This window comes from Rhinolophus sinicus, chromosome 1, assembly GCF_057876585.1.
Source record: "Rhinolophus sinicus isolate RSI-liver-muscle chromosome 1, RSI-T2T, whole genome shotgun sequence".
Classification (NCBI taxonomy): domain Eukaryota; kingdom Metazoa; phylum Chordata; class Mammalia; order Chiroptera; family Rhinolophidae; genus Rhinolophus; species Rhinolophus sinicus.
In genome coordinates this window covers 113,137,110-113,158,379 of record NC_142501.1, presented here as the reverse complement: position 1 = coordinate 113,158,379, position 21,270 = coordinate 113,137,110, and the positions used below count along the sequence as shown (strand labels likewise).

The following is a 21,270-nucleotide window of genomic DNA, read 5'->3' as shown; positions in this document are numbered from 1 at the left end:
ACATCCGGCACCATGTTAACTATTAAGGAAAGCTTTAATTGGAAACACATTACATAATAGAAATTGCTGAGTGACAATAATGAATTAAACTTACCTATGAGAATGGCAATATAGGACACTTAAAATAAAATGTGCTCGGAAGGAGTAGTGTGTTCGGGGAAAAGGAGGACGTGGGACCGCTTCTCTGAAAAAGGAAGTTTTTCAAGATGGTCAACTTTGTGTTATTTTTACCTCCTAATAAATGAAAACTTTATTTTCAGCTTCTTCCAAATGGAATGCTACTTCTTTGACTTTCGATCATGGAACTTCTCAAAGATCCGGGGATTGGAAAGTTGGTGATAAAAGGCCGTTTGCATCACACTCAATGAGCAAACCTCTGTCAGCATCCACAGAGTTTGGACAGATGACCGTAATAGACAAACGAAAGAGTCAGATTGTAGGTGTGTTTCTGTTAGGTAATCATAGGCTCCATGACTTGTGTGAATCACCGCTGCCAGAAAACAGAGAAAGCAAAGAAGGAACTAAAGATACAGAAAGTGTTCAACCCCAGCCCACCTCTATGTAGCCCCATCATAGTTCTGACTTTCCAACAGTCATTTTGTGGCAAAATCTACTTGACGTTTACTCTGTTTATGCAACTTACAACCAAACAGAATGACTTTTAGCAAGACATTGGCATTCTTCCTGAAGCACAGTAACATACGGAAATAAGAAAGAGAATGAGGTGAAAGGGTGATTTCCTTTAGACTAGTATTTAGCGTACACTGGGGAGTGGGCAGCAGGATTATATGTACCACATTGGGACCAGATGGGAAAACTTCAGAAAGATCTAAAGGTTGCCTAGTGAAACAAAACAGTTTTTTAGCTTTAGTTTTATAGCTCGGCATTCACAAGTATTGGTTATAACTTTATTCGATGTAACTGAAAAAGCACCTTTGAAACCAACAACCAAATATTTCTTGGATTTTCTATGGCATTATATAGTTTAGAATTGACTTTTGCAGCAGTATTGGGATTCATTGAGAATTTAGTGCATAGCACTTCCTTCTCAGCTGTGTCCGCAGTCTGTCTCCTCTTCTCTCCCTTCTTCCTTAAACCCCAGTGCTGAATCCTCAATGGTGAAAAGAAATTTTCAGAATAGTAGAGGAAAACATTTCAGCTATAAGGAAGGGTGTACACAGATACATGCATCAGAAGTAACAGTCATTGTGGAAACAATGAATGACGTTGCAGTTGAATCTTAGGGTGTTGTTCAAAAGGTACAATTACGAGGTAGAGAACAGAGTATATAGTGCGATTCGATATGTTTGTCCTGTATTTCTAAATTGCGTTTTGTTTCTGATTGTTTTTCCATCGATGTTCAATGAATGAATTGGTGGATTCATTTTTGACACGTTTGTATGCCTTTTACTTTGTGCCATATTACCCAAATGGTTTGTTGAAGTGTGAGCTAATTAGAAGTATTTCTTAAGTAAAGTAAAGTATTCAGGAAAAGATTACGCTTAATTTGAACTCTCAATTGATAAGATGTTATTTTCTGTATCTATAAAGATGATAGCTTTTATCTGACTGTTCTAAGTAGTTCGTTTTAACTCATATGTAGACTTGTCAGCAGGACAACACCTAGGAATGACATCGGAGGAAGGGCAAGCGAGGCTTGATGGAAATGAAAAGAACTACACACGTGTATGTAAAATTTAAGCTTAAATTTCTAGTATAATATGGTTTTCTGTGCTTTAATAATATAATAGAGTCCAATTGAAATTACCTTTCAAGCTAGCCTTTTAGAGTCACACGGTCATAATTGAATGATATGTATAACATTTGAACTAGTTAGAAAACTTAAAATATTGTTAGCATCTATACATATTCACAGCTCAACTTTATCCTTGAATTGAGGCAAAAAATAATAATAATAAAGTCCTGAATATTGTTTGCTCCTTTAATTTTTATAACTCCCTTACATAACAAAGAAAGTAACATCAAATATTGAATCACGTGATGAGACAGTTGAAATTATGAACCATGTGAAAATGATGGCCACTGATTCGGGCTCACGTGAAAGGAGTCAGTGGTTCAAAATGTGCAGTTCCCTATGGCTTGTCACTAAGGCCAAGGTTAGAGATGGATTCTTCCTTGTGACCTCTGTGTAATGGACGTCTGAGTCTACATTCAGAGAGAGAATGGGGTCATGCAATCAACTCAACTGACTTTTAAGAGAATCACGCTTTCCAGGATGGGACCTTTGGTTATTAGGGCACAAACAATAACTTTCTAATTCCTTTCATTTCAGTGTAGGAAATCAGTAAATGTGACTTAATTTTTGATCTGCTCTTATTAGTGGGTGTTGAATAAGTTAGAATTGGATGCAACAGATAACTATGTCAATGTATAACACTATCATAGTGTATAATTTGTATTAATATGTAGGAATTTACTTCTCTTACTGATTGATGTTAATGATGTGGGCTCCTAATTAAAGTTTGCCTATTCTCCCGTTATTAATCTTTAAAAGATATTCTTAAATTCACTATAGGGGCTCACTATTTAAGATGTGGTGTGGTGAACTATTTTAAGTGAGGAAGCCTCTGTGCCATTAAAAATCATTTACTATTTCATTTTTGGGGTGGGTTTAACATATAAGCGATTGTTTAGTGCAAACGGTGACAAAATTAGTTTTGCGGGTTCATGTTTTTCTTCTAATTTAGACTAAGGCAACTTATTTTTCACTTTCTACTTACAGTCCAATAATTTAGGAATAAGTAAACGTAGATTAAGATTTTTAACAGTTAAATTTTAGTTACATTCTAATTTTTCTTTGTTCCTATTCGATTCTCTAGGTTGTACAAAAGGAAAACGACACGCAGAGGCCACTTTCTCAAGAACAGGACAACAGAATATTAGAAGATGCAATTCTGACCAATTGCCTTCAACAACAAAAGGAGACAAAAATAAATCTTAAGAAAATGAATTCTGAGGTATTTTGTTTAGTTATTTTCAAATATGTGTGTGCGTATTTGTGTATGGACATATTTTGAAAACCAATGTTGTACCTATGGGAATTCTAGAGGATGTTAAAGGTGTGTGTGTGTGTGTGTGTGTGTATTTTAGGGGAAGTGAGATTTTCCGTCCATTGCAATAAATGATATTCTTGACTGAAATCCATTTATGTCCAACAATCAAGTAGTGACGTTCCCAATGTCTCATCTATAGGGGAGGCTTTCAATACTTTTTACATGGATCAATGAGCTTTTTACAATCTCAACTCTACTGCTACTGAGAACAGAAGTTGCAGTTTGAGGCAGGGATTTCATCCCCTTGCTGTGTTAGCAGAGAGGTTAGTTTTCACTTCCACTGATTGTAAGGAGTAGAAGCATAGCCAGGTCAGAGACCGTCTTTTAGATCTCCTTGTCCTGCTTTTGAGAAAAGGAACAATTTGCTCCCAGTAGAGTCCTACTTCAGTACTAGGAACTTTTGAAGATATTGGATGCCGTGATACATACTTAGTGATAATTTAGTGGTGAGTATTTTATTCAAAGAAGTCAGTGTATTTTCCCCTATTTCACATTTATTTCTCCTTTCAACATCATGAAAGGGAAACAACACTTATTGCAGCAGCAAATAATCTCACTATTTTCTAAGAAGAGCTCTATAATTTTTAGCTTATTTTCCCTGAGTATTTTGAAATCTAAGGCGTCTTTTGAATTTATATGTTTACACTAGAAGAGCAGCAAGCATACTATTGTAGAGTCCAAAGTCCTGGGGAAAATCCTGACCTTGCTCCTCTTTTTAATCATTCTGTTCGAGATTGTGATAACGAAATGAGTTCATTGATGTATAAAGAAGTGCTTAGCGCAATGCCTAGATTTATCAGTGATTAGTAGATTTAATCTCATAGGTGACTCTGAAAATATTAGAAAAGTAAAATATATTTTGAGTATTCTTGGAAAAAGAATTCTAGGAAATGTAATCAGTCCAAATATATGCAGAGTGAATACTCTTACTGTGGGATAGGTGTATATTCAGACGGTAACCTCTATTTTAAAATGTAGTCAAACTTCTTACTCTTTTATTTCATGCCTTCTGGGTTTGCTGCCTTTCCAGTTCTGAGACTCTTAAAATTCTCTTATGATTTTAAAGTTCTCTTTTTTACTTTCATGGATTCAGCATCTTACATTAAATTTTTTTTAACTCTGGGGAATTTATGCTTGTATAAAGTTGGAGGTTTGCATTCAATGTTGTATTTTTCCAATGGGATATCCACTTACTACAACCTTTTCATTATATAAACATTTAGGTTCTTCTTTAATTTCAAACGATATCATGATATGCCATTTCATTGAGTGCTAGCTACAAGTCTCCTTTGTTTTACTTAGGTTTCTGAGAGTTGCGAAAAAGAAAAAGACCTGTTGCGTGAAAATCAGATGTTACGGGATGAAATCGCCATACTAAGACTGCAACTGGACACACTGAAACCTCAGAATCAGGAAATGGAAAAAAAATACTTTGAGGACACTGCAAATGTAAAACAAAAGGATGACCGTCTTCAAAAGACGATAAAACTGAATGACAAAACACTAACAAAAACAATATTTGAATATAACAGACAGCTTAATGTTCCAACAGCCGAGAATACAATGCTGAACTCTCAACTGGAGAATGAAAGTCGAAGCAAAGAAAGATTGAAAATAGAAGCGGAATCCAACCTTTATATGCTGGCTAGTGCTTCTCTCCATCATTATGAGCTTTGTAAGCAATTAATAAGACACCTACGAAATGCTTTCCAGGGATTAAGAGATGAATGCTTGCATTTCATGGACAAAATCAGGTTTGCTAGGTGTAACCTAAAAGAAAACACTGAGATTCTTTTTCAGCAACTTTCTAAAGCTCAAAGTAAATCCAATAGCTTAGACACTGAGCTCCCTCACACTAGATATGCTGTGAGAGACAGGACATTGGTTTTTGAACCTGTACTGAAAGACCCAAACCAAACTCAGTGTCAAGAGGAAAAAATTGAACACGTGCATCAAAGGAAACAAGGAAAAGTGAGCACATATACTGGAGAGCCGGACTCCCCAAAGGAGAAAGGTTCTGACCTGCAAAGTGGAAAGATGCTTCTTCCACGGCAACTGGGTGATGCGTTCAACAAAAGTGACAATAAGGAAAACTCAGGAATGAATATTCAAGAGCAGCTTCAGCAGCTCAAAAAAGCGCTTCAAGCTGTATTTGAAAAACAAGATCGTATGTTGAAAGAGGAACATCAGGATTTTGTCAACAAATTGAATCATTTGAATGGAAGAATGTGCCAGTATGAAAAGGATAAATCAGAAAAAGAAGTAAGTATCCAGAAAGATAGTTTTCAAATTTCCTGGAAGAAAATTCAGTGTTCAAATATTTGATGATGGCTAAATGTTGCAAACTAGCTGAATATTAAACATACATAGATTACAAATGTATTTGCTCTAACAGCTTAAAAGCATACATTGTATCCAGCCAATAAAACTTAGACCTGTGAGGTGCTTTCCTGTGAGTAAAGGCATTGTGTTGACTATGAAATTTTAAGGTATAAATTATTAATAGATACACATTGATATGAATGATTTAGTCTTAGACCGCTTCACTAATAATTTTCATCTTTGTGTTACCACATTGCAGTACCATTATGAAGCAGATAAATGGAAATGCTCCTATGCAAACAGAGTTTTTAGAGATAAGGGTTCAATTAAGTGGATTACCTAGACAGTTAGTTCTAGATTTCCCCCATGAACTGAAGTGTAGATGCTGTCCCTTTCCCTCAGTAGTTTCTTCCACATTTCAGTTGGTATAATTTTGTTTTTATTCATGTCAATTTGATATAAATTGGAACTATTTCAGTCTCAAATAATGTATTCTTATGAACTGTGACCTCTTTAAAGGCAGCTAATTTTTCATTAAATCATAATTTGGGACAAATGTGAGGAGTTCTATCAAAACTCTACTTGATTTAATCTTCCCACTGCTATGAATAATAGTCTCTGAATATTTTTACAAATTCATATTTCTCATCGCAAGGCCCATTTACTATCATTTGGACAGAAGTTTGTCCATTTCAAAGAGAATTGCAGCGGTCTCTGATTTATTAATTTGGCATTGGGTCTCCATTTTCAGACGAGTGAGGGGTGGCAGGATTCATGTGTAGCAGGAAGGGAGGTCCAGGCCGTGTTACCTGGGGCCCTGAAGACCAGTGGAATGAGTCGCTTTTCTTCTAAGATACAGGAATCTGTTGGAAGGTTGTGAGCAGTGGACTGCATACGTGAGGACCTGTGAAGTCAATTTAAACCTGTGATAAAAAAGGGGGAAAACATTCCACAATGTAGAATTGACTACCACTAGTCCCACCGACATACCTAGCTCCCCTTGAGATGTCAGGAGATTGTTAAGCTTTGCAGCTTCATCAGGGGAAGTGGAGAGTGGGGCTGAATCTGTTGTTCAAGTAACCTACGTAATAGTGAGTGGGCAGCAGGATCACACCTTCTGTGTCTTACCCAGATTCAGTAAACAGAATTTGTCCAAAAGAAGAAAAGAAGGTGAACTGATGCGTGGGGTGATCTTTTTCAAGCTATGTATTGTATTAATATGTTAGAGTTAGCGAATTTTAACGTAATTTAATAGATGGGATTATAAAATCACTAACAGAATCATCTTCCTAGGTGGTTGGGAGACAACTTCAACGAGAGCTACCGGACACCATAAAAAAACTGCCTAAGTCAGAGGCTTCACTGCAGGTTAGATCACATCAGCATATGAATTCAGAAGCTGAGAGGCAGGATTTCAAGACATTAGAGCAACTCCCAAGTCAGGTATGTGTGAAATGTAACCTGTCAACAGTTCATCGATAGTTGATTAATATAAAGTGTTTTAGGATGCTGATTTTCAAGGCAGCTCTCTTTTGTGTTTTCCTTGTACTTAATTTATTATAATTTTATTATCTTTATAATGCACTTCTTCCTTAAATTCTGGCTTCCATCCTGCTATTTGCATTGTATGTGTTTGTAGTCTATACCCTTGGTAACGTTGAGAAATAGGCAGAGTTCCTCATAGAAATCGAGAGACTTTTTTCCTACTAAACAATCTTTTGTAGTGATAGCTCCATGACCACGATGAGCAGCCATTTAAGATCAGAAGATAATGTTTACTAGCACAATTCAGACATTTGTCTTATTTCTTATCATCGCTTTTGTGAACGGTTACAGCATTGGCATATGTTTCATGGACTTCAGTCTGACTTGTACAGAAAGTTCATTATACAAACCAGTTGAAGTAGGCATTTCCTTCATTTTGTTTTCATTTTAGAAATATTTTAAAAGTATAGAAATATGTAGATCATTATATTATGCACACCCACAATAGAGAATTAAGAAAATAATCTAGATTTACTATTGTTTTTTTCCTTTTTAATCTTCATTGGGATGCAATTCCCATATCATATTTCAGCCATTTAAAATATACAATTCAATGTCTCTTGTTACATTCAGAGAATTGTGGAACTATCACCACAATTATAGAACATTTCCATGACCCCCAAAAGAAACCCCACATCACTTAGCTGTCACCCGTCTTCCTGTCTCTCCCAGCCTCAGGCAACCACCAATCTACTTTCTGTCTCTATAGATTTGCCTATTTTGGATGTTTCATGTAAATGGAATCACAAGATACGAGGTCCTTTGTGACTGGCTTCTTTCACGTAACATCTCATTTCCAGGGTTCAACCGTGTTGTGGCACATATCAATTGTTAGCTATTTCTTCCTATTGCCCAACATTACTTCACTTTGTGGACAAAATACCCATTCATCAGTTGATGGGACTTTGTGTTGTTTCCACTTTTTGACTGTTAATAATTCTGCTATGAACACGAGTTTACAAGCTATGGGGAAGCCAATGTTTTGATTTCCCTGCCCCCGGATTTCTCGCTCCCAGTCTCACCTCTCCGTGAAGCTTTCTCTGACTGTTCCAATTCTCATTGAACTCATGTTCCTCAGAACTTGTCAGATAGTCTGTGCAGAGCAATCAAGCCCAAAATTTGACATAGTTTTAATTTTTCATGAAAGAGAATTCTGTCTTTCTAAGTATAAGTTTGTCTAAGGGGAAATAGTATTTGATATGATGGCACCTATCCTTGCATAAATTGAAAATGTTTTCTTTAACAGTTGTTAGGATAAAATTAAATATTTTATACCAAACCAATACTTCCCCTTGGAGACATTGATATAATTAAACTTGTATTCTGAAAGTATTTCTCACAATTATGTATAAAATTGAAAGCACAAATCTAATAGAAAATTGTTCAATGAAATGGTCGTTTTCCCCCCTCCATGAAAATAAAAAAAATAAAATAACAGGGAACCAGCCCTTCCTCTCTGCAGCCAGACAGGGTGTACAGATTGATAGCACGTTCTTACTGTACAGTTCTGAGGATGCCTTTTCTGATCTGCCAGAGCATGGTGCTTTCATCTACTCTTCTGAGTGCTTGCTAACACATCCCAACCTAATCAGTTGCTGGGAATGAATTGATTTGGGAAGTTGGGTTTGGCACTAGAGTCCGTTATTTCCATGTCAGTGGCTTTACCCTGCCTCTCATGGTCATGTAAATTGTATGCTCAATCCAGGAGGTGGTATTTGCATTGCAGTCCTTACTCATTACCCACTGAGTGGTACAGAGACATAGTAACGTATAAATTATTACAAGCAGAGAAAATGTACTGTTGGCTAGTGGAATTGGTAAAAGGATTTTAGTACTGGGGTTCTATTCCGGGCTTAATGCTCCCCATTTGCTGACATTGCCAATAGTTTGATGAATGATTTCACTGTAACTGGTGTAACAGACCACTTCCATTGGCATCCCATCTGTGTAAAATATCAAATTGTATTAGAACTTAAAATACAGCAACACTAATAATGCTAACTGCAAACCCTTTGATTTTACTGTGTGCCGTGTCCTTTTCTATTACATATGTTCCCTAATTTAATCTTCCCCATATCCCAGTGAGGTAGATGCCACTATTGTCTCATTTTATACATGAAGAAACTGAGATCCAAAAAATTTAAGTATTTTGCTCAAGGTCACCCAGCTAATAACTGATGGACTTGGGATAAAAGCCCAGGCATTTTGCTCTTGTTTAATTACTGCCCCTCAAACTATTCCATGAACTGTCTGACTGCCCCCAAGAGTAGCCTGTTAGCTTTCAAACTCTCTGGAATAGGCTGGTAATTCACGTACGTGAATATTTAAAATTAGAGTTGATGGGATGCTTGGAATACAGTATGTGTGACTTCTCAGGTCATTTGTACTACAAGGTATGATAATTAAGTGTGAGAACTCATTCTAGAAAAAGTGCTACATACCTCCTTGCTGAATATGACTACAGTCACAAAGCTCCCTTTGGGAAGCTATGCACCGTTGCCACCACCTAGTTCACAGTTCAAAGCAATTTGGGAACTCTTTTTCTGGAATGGCCATCATTGCTGTCATCATATTACCCTTGATGTCCTGAATGTCATCAAATAGTCTTCCTTTCCATATTTTCTTTATCTTTGGGTAATGACATATTTAGTCATTGGGCCCAGATCAGGTGAGTAGGGAGGGTGTTGTAATACAGTTATTTGTTTACAGGCTAAAATCTCCCTCACGGACAGCGCCATGTGAGCTGGTGCATTGTCGTGATACAAGAGCAATGAGTCGTTGGCTAAAAGTTCAGGCCGTCTTAACTTTTTCACACAACCGTTTCAGCACTTCCAAAGAGTAAACTTGGTTAACTGTTTGTCCAGTTGGTAGAAATTCATAATGAACAATCCCTCACACATATAAAAAAAAAAGGGGAGCAACATCATGCAACAAGTTTGCGAACTTAATTGTCAGATGTCATAGATCATCAGTACTTCAACATCACTTTTTCTTTATTTTAGCAGCAAGAAGCAAGTGCCCGACATGCAGAGGATGCGCAATGTACCAAGAAGATCCAAGATCATGTGCAAAGGTATAATTTAAAGCAGCACAGAAAGTACCTTGAGTATTTATAAAGCAGACGTGTAGTGTATTATGACAATTAGATCAGTTATAACAATAAACACATGAGTGTGAAGCTGGGTCAAAATGTCAGCTTTGAGCTACCTTGAAAAGAGTAATTTGTGTACATTATCTCTACTTTTGCACATTATCCACAATTCACAACTAGAAAAATGGCACAATTGCCAAATCATGCGCTTTTGAATTTGTAAGATTTTATGTAGTTGCACCTTCAGATATTTGTTCAGAGATTATGTGGTATGCTTTAAAGTCAATGTGTGAGAATAATTATGTCAAAATATTCACTTTAGGCTTGAAACTCAAAATGCTGTCATAAAAACGATAAATAAAAAGCTAGAGGGCATAATCGAACACCTTCGCAGGAACCTGTCAGGTACAAGCTTGGTAAGTTAGTCTCTTCATTTCTGTCATACTGCAAAGGAATTTTTATGTCTGTCATAGTAGCATATAATACTATTTTAGACAATAAGAACAGTCTCGTTAATAAAAGTACCGTATCCATGTTGATACTACTTGCTGGGAGTAATGTAATTCCTCTCCACAGAGAAAGAAATCTCAGTTCATAAAATTAATGATTTTTGTGGTAAGAATTTTATAAAAAAAGATTGCGATAGTCTAAAGGCAATATTTGATGTATACCACGTTTCATTTATCGTTTCGTTTGTCCAACATTTGGGTTTTTCCAACTTTTGGTTGTTGCTAATTATGCTGTCACAAACATCGGACTACAAATATCTGTTTGAGTCCAGGCATTTGAGTAAGGATTTGATCCAGAATTCTGAATTTCCCTTGAAATGTAAACCCTTTAGTGAGATTTGGAGAACAAATTACTTTTAATGTTCTAATTTGTTTTCTTCATCATTAAAGAATACTGGGTCATTGTGCAAATGTTTCCTGAAAAGAATATACTTTTCTCTTTGTTGGATTTTGAAAAAGAAAACAGATGCATGTGTAAAAGTAGAAATGAACGTCCAATCAAGGCCTTACATAGTAACATAGTGCTCCTAGCTTTGCAAGTTTAGAAACTAATCTTTTTCCATTCACTTGAGTTAATCATACTCTTTTAAAGATTTAACAGTTCGATGTCAGAAAAGATTGATGTGTCATCCAGGATGACAATTTCCCGATGGACAGGGAAAACTGTATCACTATTTCCTAAGCAGAACAACATTCCCCTGACATCCTCCTGTCCTCTGGAGGAGAGGCTCCCTAGGATTTCCCATCCTAAGATCGCATTGTGACCCCTGTGGTGGACCAATGACGTAGATGTACCTTCCAGCTGGTGTATTTCAGTCACAGTAGCCAGGTCTAAGCAATTTCATTAGACAGACATGCCCATCAAGGGAAACAGAAGATTGTGCTGATGGTCCTTTTTGTGGCCAAAGAAACTTTGAAAAAAATTTTTGTCTAGACTTCTTGTCAATTAAGTCACATTACGTTAGCATACTTTTCATATGAGTGACATGATAATGTGTTGAAAAGGAGTCTTACGTGAATGTTAGTTCCAGGAGTTGTCACATGGCATTTTTATAAAGAAATCTATTAAGGTATCAAAAATTGAAAAATTGGGGATTTGTGGTCTAGATAGCAGAGTAGGTAAATGCCATGCTTGCCTCCTCTCATGACCACATCAAAATTACAACTAAACTACAGAACAATCATCACTGAGCATCACCTGAAGTCTAGTTCAACCAAAGTCGTCCTACCACTAAGGACATACAGAAGAAGTCACCTCGAAACTGGTAGGAGGGGCAGAAAAACAGAACAAGCTGATGCCAGACCCCTGTTTGACTGTTAAAAATCGGGAGGGATATCATGGATGCGGTGGTCCACCTGGAGGTGCAAGTGGTCCCAGCTCCACACCAGGCATCCTAGCCCAGGATTCCAGTGCTGGAGAGAGATGTCCCCATAACTTCTGGGTGTGGAAACCAGTGGCTGGGTGAGATGAAGGATGGCTAGAGTCCCAGTCAATTCTCTTAAAGGACTTGGGAATGGGATTACTAACTGAGGGACTCACTTGCTCTGAGCTCCAACTCTGGGCAGTAGCTCAAAAGATGTCAGGGACATAAGGAAAGGAAATACGTTTTCTGGCTTTAGGTTGACGGCTGGAGGGGAGCTTTCTCCCACACAGAGGTGCTTGTAGAATCCATTCTTTCTGAACTGATCCATCACCCGTTGCGGTGTGAGACATGGGAGCCGCCATCTCTTGAGTCTACATCAACGTGGCTAACAATGTCCATCCCACCCTGGTGAATCCCTGAGAACCTGCCCCACCTAACTAGGGAGCAAACCCAAGCTGCTTCCAGTGGTGTTTCCAAAAAAAAAACAAACATCCTGTCTTGGCTCGTGCTGCAGACTTTCCTAAAACCTCTCAAATTTTCACAAAACCCAAACAAGCAGTGTGTGGCTTCAGCTGACCTTTACCTCTTGCTGTGCAGACCCAAGATGGCACTAGTGGAAGCTGGCTGTGGTTCACAACTGGAACTCTTCAGGCACCTCCAAAGCCGGTGCGGGTGGCAGCCATCTGCATCCTGCTTTGTGGTCAAGCTAGGTAGCCCTGGGCAGGACACAGGCTGCAGCTGAACTAGGCCTGTGGCCGGGCCGCTTCCAGGAGTCCCTAGGGTTGACATACTTGGAGGCCATCTTTGGACAGAGCGGGAGCATCACCGGGGTGCCTGCCAGGAAGATACAACCAAAGTGTATACAGGGTAGACACCAGTGCCATGCTACAGCGAATCCTGCTCTATAGGGGCAGCCCCTGCAAAAACAGTTCCTCCACTGTAGTCATGGTCAGTCCTCAACCAAACAGTCTGACAATCAATACCTCCCATTGACATGCAAACAGCAACCAAGGCTGCACTACAACGTGAGAGTACAGACAACCCACACAAAGGACACTGCTATAGCACCCGGGTCTAGTTAACAGCTAGTACGTGCCACTGGGCCCCACAGGACACCTACTACGTGAGGACACTCCAATAGGTCTGGGAGACACAGCAGCCCTACCAAATACATAGAAACAAACACTGGGAGGAAGCCAAAATGGGGAGTCAAAGAAACGTATGCCAAATAAAAGAACAGAGCAAACCTCCAGAAAAATACTGAGCAAGATAGAGAAGAGCAATCTAGCAGATGCAGAGTTCCAAACACTGGTTGTTAGGATGCTCAGTGACCTCAAGGAGAACTTCAACTAACAGATAGGAAACACAAAAATGAAGATAGAAAACAAAAAAAATTGAACCAGTCATAAGTGAAGAATAAAATAACTGAAAAAGCGAATGTCTTCAAGGGCATGAAAACTGATTAGATGAAGCAGAGAATCGCATGAGCGATTTAGAAGCTATGGTAGCAGAGACTACCCAATGAGACCAGCAAAAAGAATCCAAACTATGAGGATAGCTTAAGGGAACTCTGAGAATGTCAAGCATAACAACAGTCTCATCATACGGGTAGTACGAGAAGAAGAAAGAAATGAAGGGGTTCAAAATGTACTTGAAGAAATAATGTCTGAAAACTTCCCTAACTTGGTGAAGGAAATGGACATATAAGCCCAGAAATCACAGAGTTTCAAAGAAGATGAGCCCAAACAGGCCCATACCAAGATACGTCAAAATTAAAATGCCAAAGTTTAGATGCAAATAAAGACTTTTGAAAACAGCAAGAAAAAGGCTCTTAGTAATCTGTAAAGGAGCACCCATAAGAGTAGCAGCTGATTTCTCAAGAGCAACTTCGTGGGCCTGAAGGGATTGGCAGAAATATTCAAAGTGATGAAGACATGCCTACAGCTAAGATTTGTCTACCCAGCAAAGCTATAATTAAGTGTCATAGGACAGATAAAGAGCTTTCTGGAGGAAAAAACAAAACAAAACAAAAACTAAAGGAGTTCATCAGTACCAAACCAGTATTATAAGGAACATTAGAGGGACTTCTTTAAAAGGAACAAAAAAGGAAAAACAAAAATATCAATCATAAAATAGCAGTAACTATGTATCTACGCACAATTATTTTACGTGTAAATGGATTAAATGCTCCAGTCAAAACGCAAGGTGGCTGAAAGATAAGAAAATAAGATCCTTACATATGTTCCCTACGATAGACTGGCTTCAGATCAAAAGACACAGAGACTGAAAATAAAGGGATGGAAAAAGATATTTCACGAAAACAACATGAAATTTAAAAAGCTGTGGGACTAATGCTTATATCACACAATATAGACTTTTAAACAAAGGCTATCACAAGAGTCAAAGAATGACCCAGATATCCCACTTCAGAGTATTTATCCAAAGAAACCGAAAAATGCTAATTCGAGGCGATGTGTACATCAGTATGTTCACTGCAGGATTCCTTACAATGGCCAAGATGTGCATGCGGCCTATCAATGGATGAATGGATGAAGACGAGATGATACATACATGCAATGGAATATTGCTTGGCCATGGAAGGAAATGGGTTCTGGTCATCTGTGGCGGTATGGATGGACCTGGAGGGTGTTGTGCTGAGTGGAGTGTGTCAAATTGAGAAATACAGATGCAATGTGATTTTGCTTATCAGTGGAATTTAAGAACAGAACAAACAGAAAAAAAACTCATACATACAAAGAATAGTTTGTTGGTTGCCAGCTGGAAGGGGGTTCGTGAAGTGGGTTAAAAGGGGAGAGATTAAAAAGTACAAATTGGTTGTTACAAACTAGTCATGGAGATCCAGGATATAGTATAAGGAATATATCAATAATATTGTAATAGCAACGCATGGCATCAGATGAGTACGCGATAATTTAGGGTGATAGATGGGAGAGGAGTTAGGAGCAGGGTGCTAAAGGTGAAGGCAGTAAGAAGTACAAATTGGTAGTTCCTAAATAGTCATGGGGATGTAATGTAAAGCATAGGGAATATAGTTAATACTATCACAATAACTCCGTACAGTGCCAGGTGGGTGCTGCACGAGTCAGGGGGATCACTTTCTTAAATTATATAAATTCTAACCACTGTGCAGTACACATGAAATTAATGTAAAATAATACTGAATGTCAAAAAATCGAAAAATTTGTTGTAAGCATACCTAAAACTGATTAAGCTTATACTGTTAAGTCCTGGAATCGCCCCCCCTCAGACAGACAGAGGACACGATAATGCAAGTTACACAGCGAGGTTTATTTCCAGCTATCTGGGGTCCCCGTCTCTGCCCGACTCAGCGGGTTTTAACAAGGACCCCCAGCCCTTAAAGCTAAGGGTTTTTATATCGTTTCTAAGGCACTCAGTAATTTTCCGTAGTTTTAGGGAGTACAGGTTAACCTACAGTTCTCACATAGCTAAGGCATTAAGTCATTTTTTTCAGTCTTAGGGAGTGCACGTTGAGCTGTGCTTAGAGAGTGCACGTTGAGCTATGCTTAGGGAGTGCACGTTGAGCTGTGCTTAGGGAGTGCACGTTGAGCTGTGCTTAGGGAGTGCACGTTGAGCTGTGCTTAGAGAGTGCACGTTGAGCTATGCTTAGGGAGTGCACGTTGAGCTGTGCTTAGGGAGTGCACGTTGAGCTGTGCTTAGAGAGTGCATGTTGAACTGTGCTTCAAAGAGTTAGTTTATAGATAAACTACAAAAGCCTCCATTGCTTCTTCAGAGAACAGGAGAGAAGCTGTTAGGCATATGGTCTCACATAACAATTAGGCCATTAGGTTATTTTAAGCTCAGGGCTGTTAACCCTATCTTAACTTTAAGGTAGCAGTTCTTATGCTAAAGTAGCAGTTCTCATGCTAACAGTCCCTTACAATACCAAAATAATGAGCGACTATAGATTCCTAGGGGAAGTAATTAGCATCGCCACAAAATTATCAGCCACCATAAGCTCTACCGTGTAAATCAAAAGTTTAATTACGACAGGTTTCAACGAATTCCATCAATAGCCCTCACTTCTCTAGAAGACTCTCATGTCAGGATTCCCCCCAGGTGAGATATTACCTGGGTTAAGATATTTGATTCACACAATGTTGAGAGGAAGCATCTGGACTGGGAAGAAAAGGTAGTTCCAGCTGACAAGCCTTCCAACAAGATAAGGGGTGTACTTGTGAAAGGAATTTCAGAACACTTCCATAGGTCAGGTCAGGTCAGGTCCGAAGCAATAGGAAGTTATTCAAAAGAGCAAACAAACATGGAAAGGCGAATAGCGGACAATGTGAAGCTTATGAAAAACTTATGCATTCTGAGAGAAAAGCAGGACAAAGTATGCTGGTCAGCATGCTAAGGGTGAGGAGCTGCCAAGATCTGAAAATAACGCTACGCTCACAGTAACAGTGGTAAGAATCCCCGTAAAATGTACAAGATGAGCCGATCCATAGCAAGTCATGGTTTATGAGTGTGTGGTTGAGGGCGCTGTCTATGAGGGACTCGAGGGGAAAAAAGAACCTACAGAAGACCTCAGTAAGGGGGTGAGGGCTGCCAGTGTAGATGAGGGAATGGGGTTTGAAGCACTGGGATGTAGGGAGCTGAGAGCATTTAAAAAGAGGAATAGAAAAGGGTCAAGGACTGACTATCAGGGCTGCTGTTTAGAAAAGAGTTGGGCTGAGAAGACCACAGAAATGGTGTGGGCATCTTCATCAGTTGCTGCGAAGAAGTAAAGCAGGATAAGGACTAAAGAAGGAGATGACCCTGAAAACTGTTTTAGCGCAGTTATAAGGGCAGAAAGTCAGATTCTTCTGTAAAAGAAGAGAATAAGTGGTGAAAATATGGACCTGGGGATGAGGCCACACATTAAAGAGGGTTAGAGTCCAAGGAGAAAAACAGGATGACAGAAAAAGTGACAGGAATCAAGAAACAGTTTTGTTTTTATATAACATAGAGGAGATGAACTATAGTTAAAGAGAAAAATATTTACTAGAAACGGAGAAATTGAAACCTATGGAAGAACGCTTACAGAGAATGAGAGTCTTCATCTGATGCTCATGTCAGATGATCACAATAATGTAAGGTGGACTGCAGGGAAGTTTCAGTGATTATCGTAGAAAAATGTGATTCCATAAACCCTGGAAAATCTTGAGCTGTAGATGAAAATGTCTCTGGGGGCATTTCTACAAACCGAAATGTAAATAAGCCACTATTTAAATCAGGTTTAACACTTAGTATTTTTACATGTGTAAACCTCTGTTTTTAAGAAAGTTTGGCAATTTAAATTCCAGGAAACCAATGATGACACTGTAAAATGAATTTGAGCTGTTTTAAGAAAAGTCATTGTTTTTGAAATCTGTCCTTACTGGCATCAGGTTTATAAACTACATTTTATACACCTGTCTACACATATTACTAATGAACTCATGAGGAATAATATTTTAGAGAAAGAAAAGTGAATCTCTAGATTTTCAAAACTAACTTTCTTTAAAAATGTTTTTCAAAGTCTCAGGATGGAAAGAAACAATTAGAGTACTATAAGAAGTTAACAGAATCTCTGCAATATGATTTGAATCAACACAAGAAGACAAATGATGGATTAGAGAAAGAGGTTACCAGGTAAGGTTTTGATATTTCAGATCATGTCAACCATTAATTACTATTTAACTATAACTCTTCCTTGATGAAAACCTAAGTACAAATGTATTTCATATCTGTAATTTTCATAGTTAAACACATTGTCCTACTTAAAAATTTACTTCAGAAACTCACAGCACAATCAAACTTGTGTGAATGCCAAAATGTTATACCTACTCTTTAATGATTCCTGTAACTATAATGACAGTGTCTTTTGCATATACTGTCAACTGCGCTCTTCCTGGTCTCCCTTGAATCTTTATTTCTGCAAGATGTCTTTGCTCTCTTTGGTAATCTTTCCTTCTTTAATAGTGTTCTTCCCTTCGGCATTCTAACAGTTTAATGTCTAAAAACCTATCTGTGGTTTTGTTTAACATCATCAGAAGTGTTATTGATTTGGCTTCTGTGTTCTTTCTACTTTTTTCAGTTATAAAACATGTCATACATACCAAACCAGATGTATAACCTAAAGAAGAATGAGATGAGTAATCGTCTCACTCAGATAATAATGGAAGTTTCCCAACATCTGGGAAGCCCGCACGTGGCGTGCCCTTGCTGCAAACTGAATGAAGTTTTTTCTCTGATTCTCCTCAGTGTTTATTTTCCCTCATGTCACTGTCTTTCTCTGCATTGTTTTGGATTCTTCTCATTTTATTAAATTGTGCTGGCAAAGATCTCGTCTTAAAACAGACTTGAAGAGACTGTTACACCTCATCTCTCCAGTGTCCTTTCTTCTAAAGCCCTGCCCTTTCCTTTCCACTCTGACCAGATTTTTCCTTCCGGTTTCTCTTTCTATTTTGAATGATTTCTTTTCTTCCTGTAGACTATGGTCAGTAGGCTCCGAATGGTATTTTTCTGTCTTTTCGAAACACCCACATATATTATACTTTCCTTCTTCACCTTTGATACTGATCTCTGCTTTATAGCTGATATTTAATAATAGGGTAACGTTTGATACTAACAATCTTAAGCGGATGTTAATAATACTTTAATTATAAGAACCTTTCATCGTTACAATATGATGTCTGTATCATATGTATTACAATTGTTTTATGATACTTACCTAAGATACAATTTAATCAGTATGCTCTCAAACTATTATACTGGAATAAATAGGAGAGGTTCATAATTTATAGGTTTGTTTATTTTGTATGATAGACATAATCTCTCTTTAAATAATTATTAAATATTTGTCTTAAAGAATTTGACTTACTCATTTTCTACAATTCTGCAGACTGAAGACACTCTTTCAGAATACAAGGATGCTACATGACAATCAAAATGGAGAGGTTAGTGTCCTTGGAGATTTAGAACCCAATCAATCAGAAATGGATATTCAGAAAAATAGGTTAAAACAGAAGGTAATTTATAATCCGTTTGGAACCCAAAAATCACTTAATTTGGGGAAATATAAACCACTCAATGCTTTTAGCAGTATGATATAGATTTTTCCTTAATTTCATAGACAGAAGCAGTGAAAAAGACCGCTATTTTTCTATATAATTTTTCTTTAAAAGGGCATTCTGTTACCTCTCCTATGTCTCAACCCTGGCTAGTTATCTAAAGCCAAGAAGGACTCTGTTGCATGACCCCCAAAGCACTGGCTCCAAATCAGCTTCTTTCTTCTTTCTTTCTTTCTTTGTTTCTTTTTTCCTTCCTTCCTTCCTTCCTTCCTTCCTTCCTTCCTTCCTTCCTTCCTTCCTTCCTTCCTTCCTTCCTTCCCCTTCCTCCCTTCCTTCCTCCCTTCCTTCCTTCCGTTCATTCGTAACAGCTTGATTGAGATATAATGAACATAGCATGCAGTTCACTCATTTAAACTGTCCAGTGCAGTGCTTTTAGTGTGTTCAAAGCTTTATGTAGTCGTCATCACAATCAGTTTTAGAACATTTTCAAGACCCTGGAAAGTATCCTTGTACCTGTTAGCTTTCACTGTGTGCCAGTCTGCCCTTCCCACTCTTCCTAGCCCTAGGGAACCACTAGTGTACTCTCTGCTCCATATTGTGGTTTTGATTTATTTTTTTCTGATGACTAACGATCCTGAGCAATCTTCTCACAGGCGTATTATCCATTCATATATCTTCCTTGAAGAATTGATTATTCAATTCCATTGCCCATTAAAATTGGATAGTCTTTTTCTTGCTGAATTGTAAGAATCTTTGTATAACCTAGATACAAATTAGTTATCACATACAGGATTTTCAAATATTTCTCCCTTTCATTAGCTTGCTTTTTAGTTTTTCAATGTGTCCTTTAAAGCATAGCATTTTTTTATGCATGATTATTACAAGCTTTCAATTTGTAAAACATAATAATAATAATAATAATAATAATAATAGTTGCAAAACGCATTACAGCAAAGTGCAATAAAAGAAGATATGTCTGTAATTTATACTGCATAAGTTATTTTGCTTATTATATCTTTTTATAATCCAGAAGTTGTGTCTATTTTTTCCTTAACTCCCCAATGGAGTGGCTGAAATAAACCACAGTTATTTGGTTCACAAATCCATACTTAAGAAGAGTGTGGCCAGGGCCGTCTGTCTCTGTTCCCCTCAGCTTCAACTGGGGCAGCTCCGTGGCTGGTGGCTGGAATCATTTGAAAGTCTGTTCAGCAATGTGTCCGGTTGTTGGTGCCTACTGTTGGTCGGCACTCTAGCTGGGGCAGACAGCAGGGACACCCACACCTGAACAGCCGGCTCGCACTGTGGCCCGAGCCCCCCACAACACGGGGCTGGGTTCCAAGGTTCAGATCCTCAGAGACATAACCAACAGGAGCAGTGTTGCCCTTTGTGAAGGAGTCTTGGAATTCACACGGAATCTCTTTCAACATATTCTGTTCATTAGGAGCAAGTCACTAATGTTGACCCATATTAGACTGTTTTTATGCAATGAATATTTCAAAATTTATGGACACATTTAAAAACCAGCTTGATCTATCCACTGTCCACAATTCTTTATATTCCTCCCACATGGAAAATACACTCATCCCTACACAATACTCCCCACAAGTCTCAAGTTTATGGCATCAGGCTCAGGTTCGAGTCTAAGATTTTACCATGTGAGTCTGGTGCAAATGGGGATGAAGGGCCTGGTTTTTGGTTTCTAGGATAAAGCCCCTTGAGGACAATTCCTTTCAGTATGAAAACATGAGAATGGAAGGGACAAGTTATCTACCACCCACACACCCAACATTCTGCTCGACTGCTGAAGTTTCCCCTGCAGAAATGGAAAGTGGAAGGCACCTTAGTCCATAGCAATTCTGAAATACAGCCTGATGTGTGCTGTCCGTTCTTGGATTAGGACTCAGTGGTAACCTTGCCAGGGCTTCTCCATGGCCCTTTGCTGTGGCCTGTGAGCTCTTTGTTCTGTGCTTTTCATAAGAAATGACCTGTGCTTGCAGCCCTTTCCTCAGCATCATTCCTCCACGCGAATGCCTAAGCCCCACAGGCCTCCTCTTAGTTTTCACTCTCTTGGTTTTTATTAGTCCAAGGTAACAAGCTGGTTGTTTGCTACTTGATCATCCTAAAAGCTTGGCGTTGCGTGTGAGTTATTGGGGTTCGTGCCATTAGAAAAGCCACCGTCATAAATCGTTTTGAGAGAAGCTCTTGGGCTTCCTGTAGCTGTTGCAGGACCATGCCTTTAAAATTCTTATACTCTGTAGATCCTTCCAGGAATTTAAGGCCCCACCTTAACCC

At 38.4% G+C, this 21,270-nt stretch overlaps 1 protein-coding gene across 1 annotated transcript; it reads left to right on the top strand.

The window, feature by feature from the left end:
- Positions 1-4,337: 4,337 nt before the first annotated feature.
- On the top strand, positions 4,338-21,267 carry LOC148759196 (ankyrin repeat domain-containing protein 26-like). Its single transcript, XM_088793338.1, has 6 exons — positions 4,338-5,336; positions 6,690-6,839; positions 9,944-10,014; positions 10,355-10,448; positions 17,445-17,557; positions 21,237-21,267. The coding sequence occupies exons 1-6, from the start codon at positions 4,425-4,427 to the stop codon at positions 21,265-21,267; spliced, it is 1,371 nt and encodes a 456-aa protein (XP_088649464.1). The 5' UTR covers positions 4,338-4,424.
- The last annotated feature ends 3 nt before the right edge of the window (positions 21,268-21,270 follow it).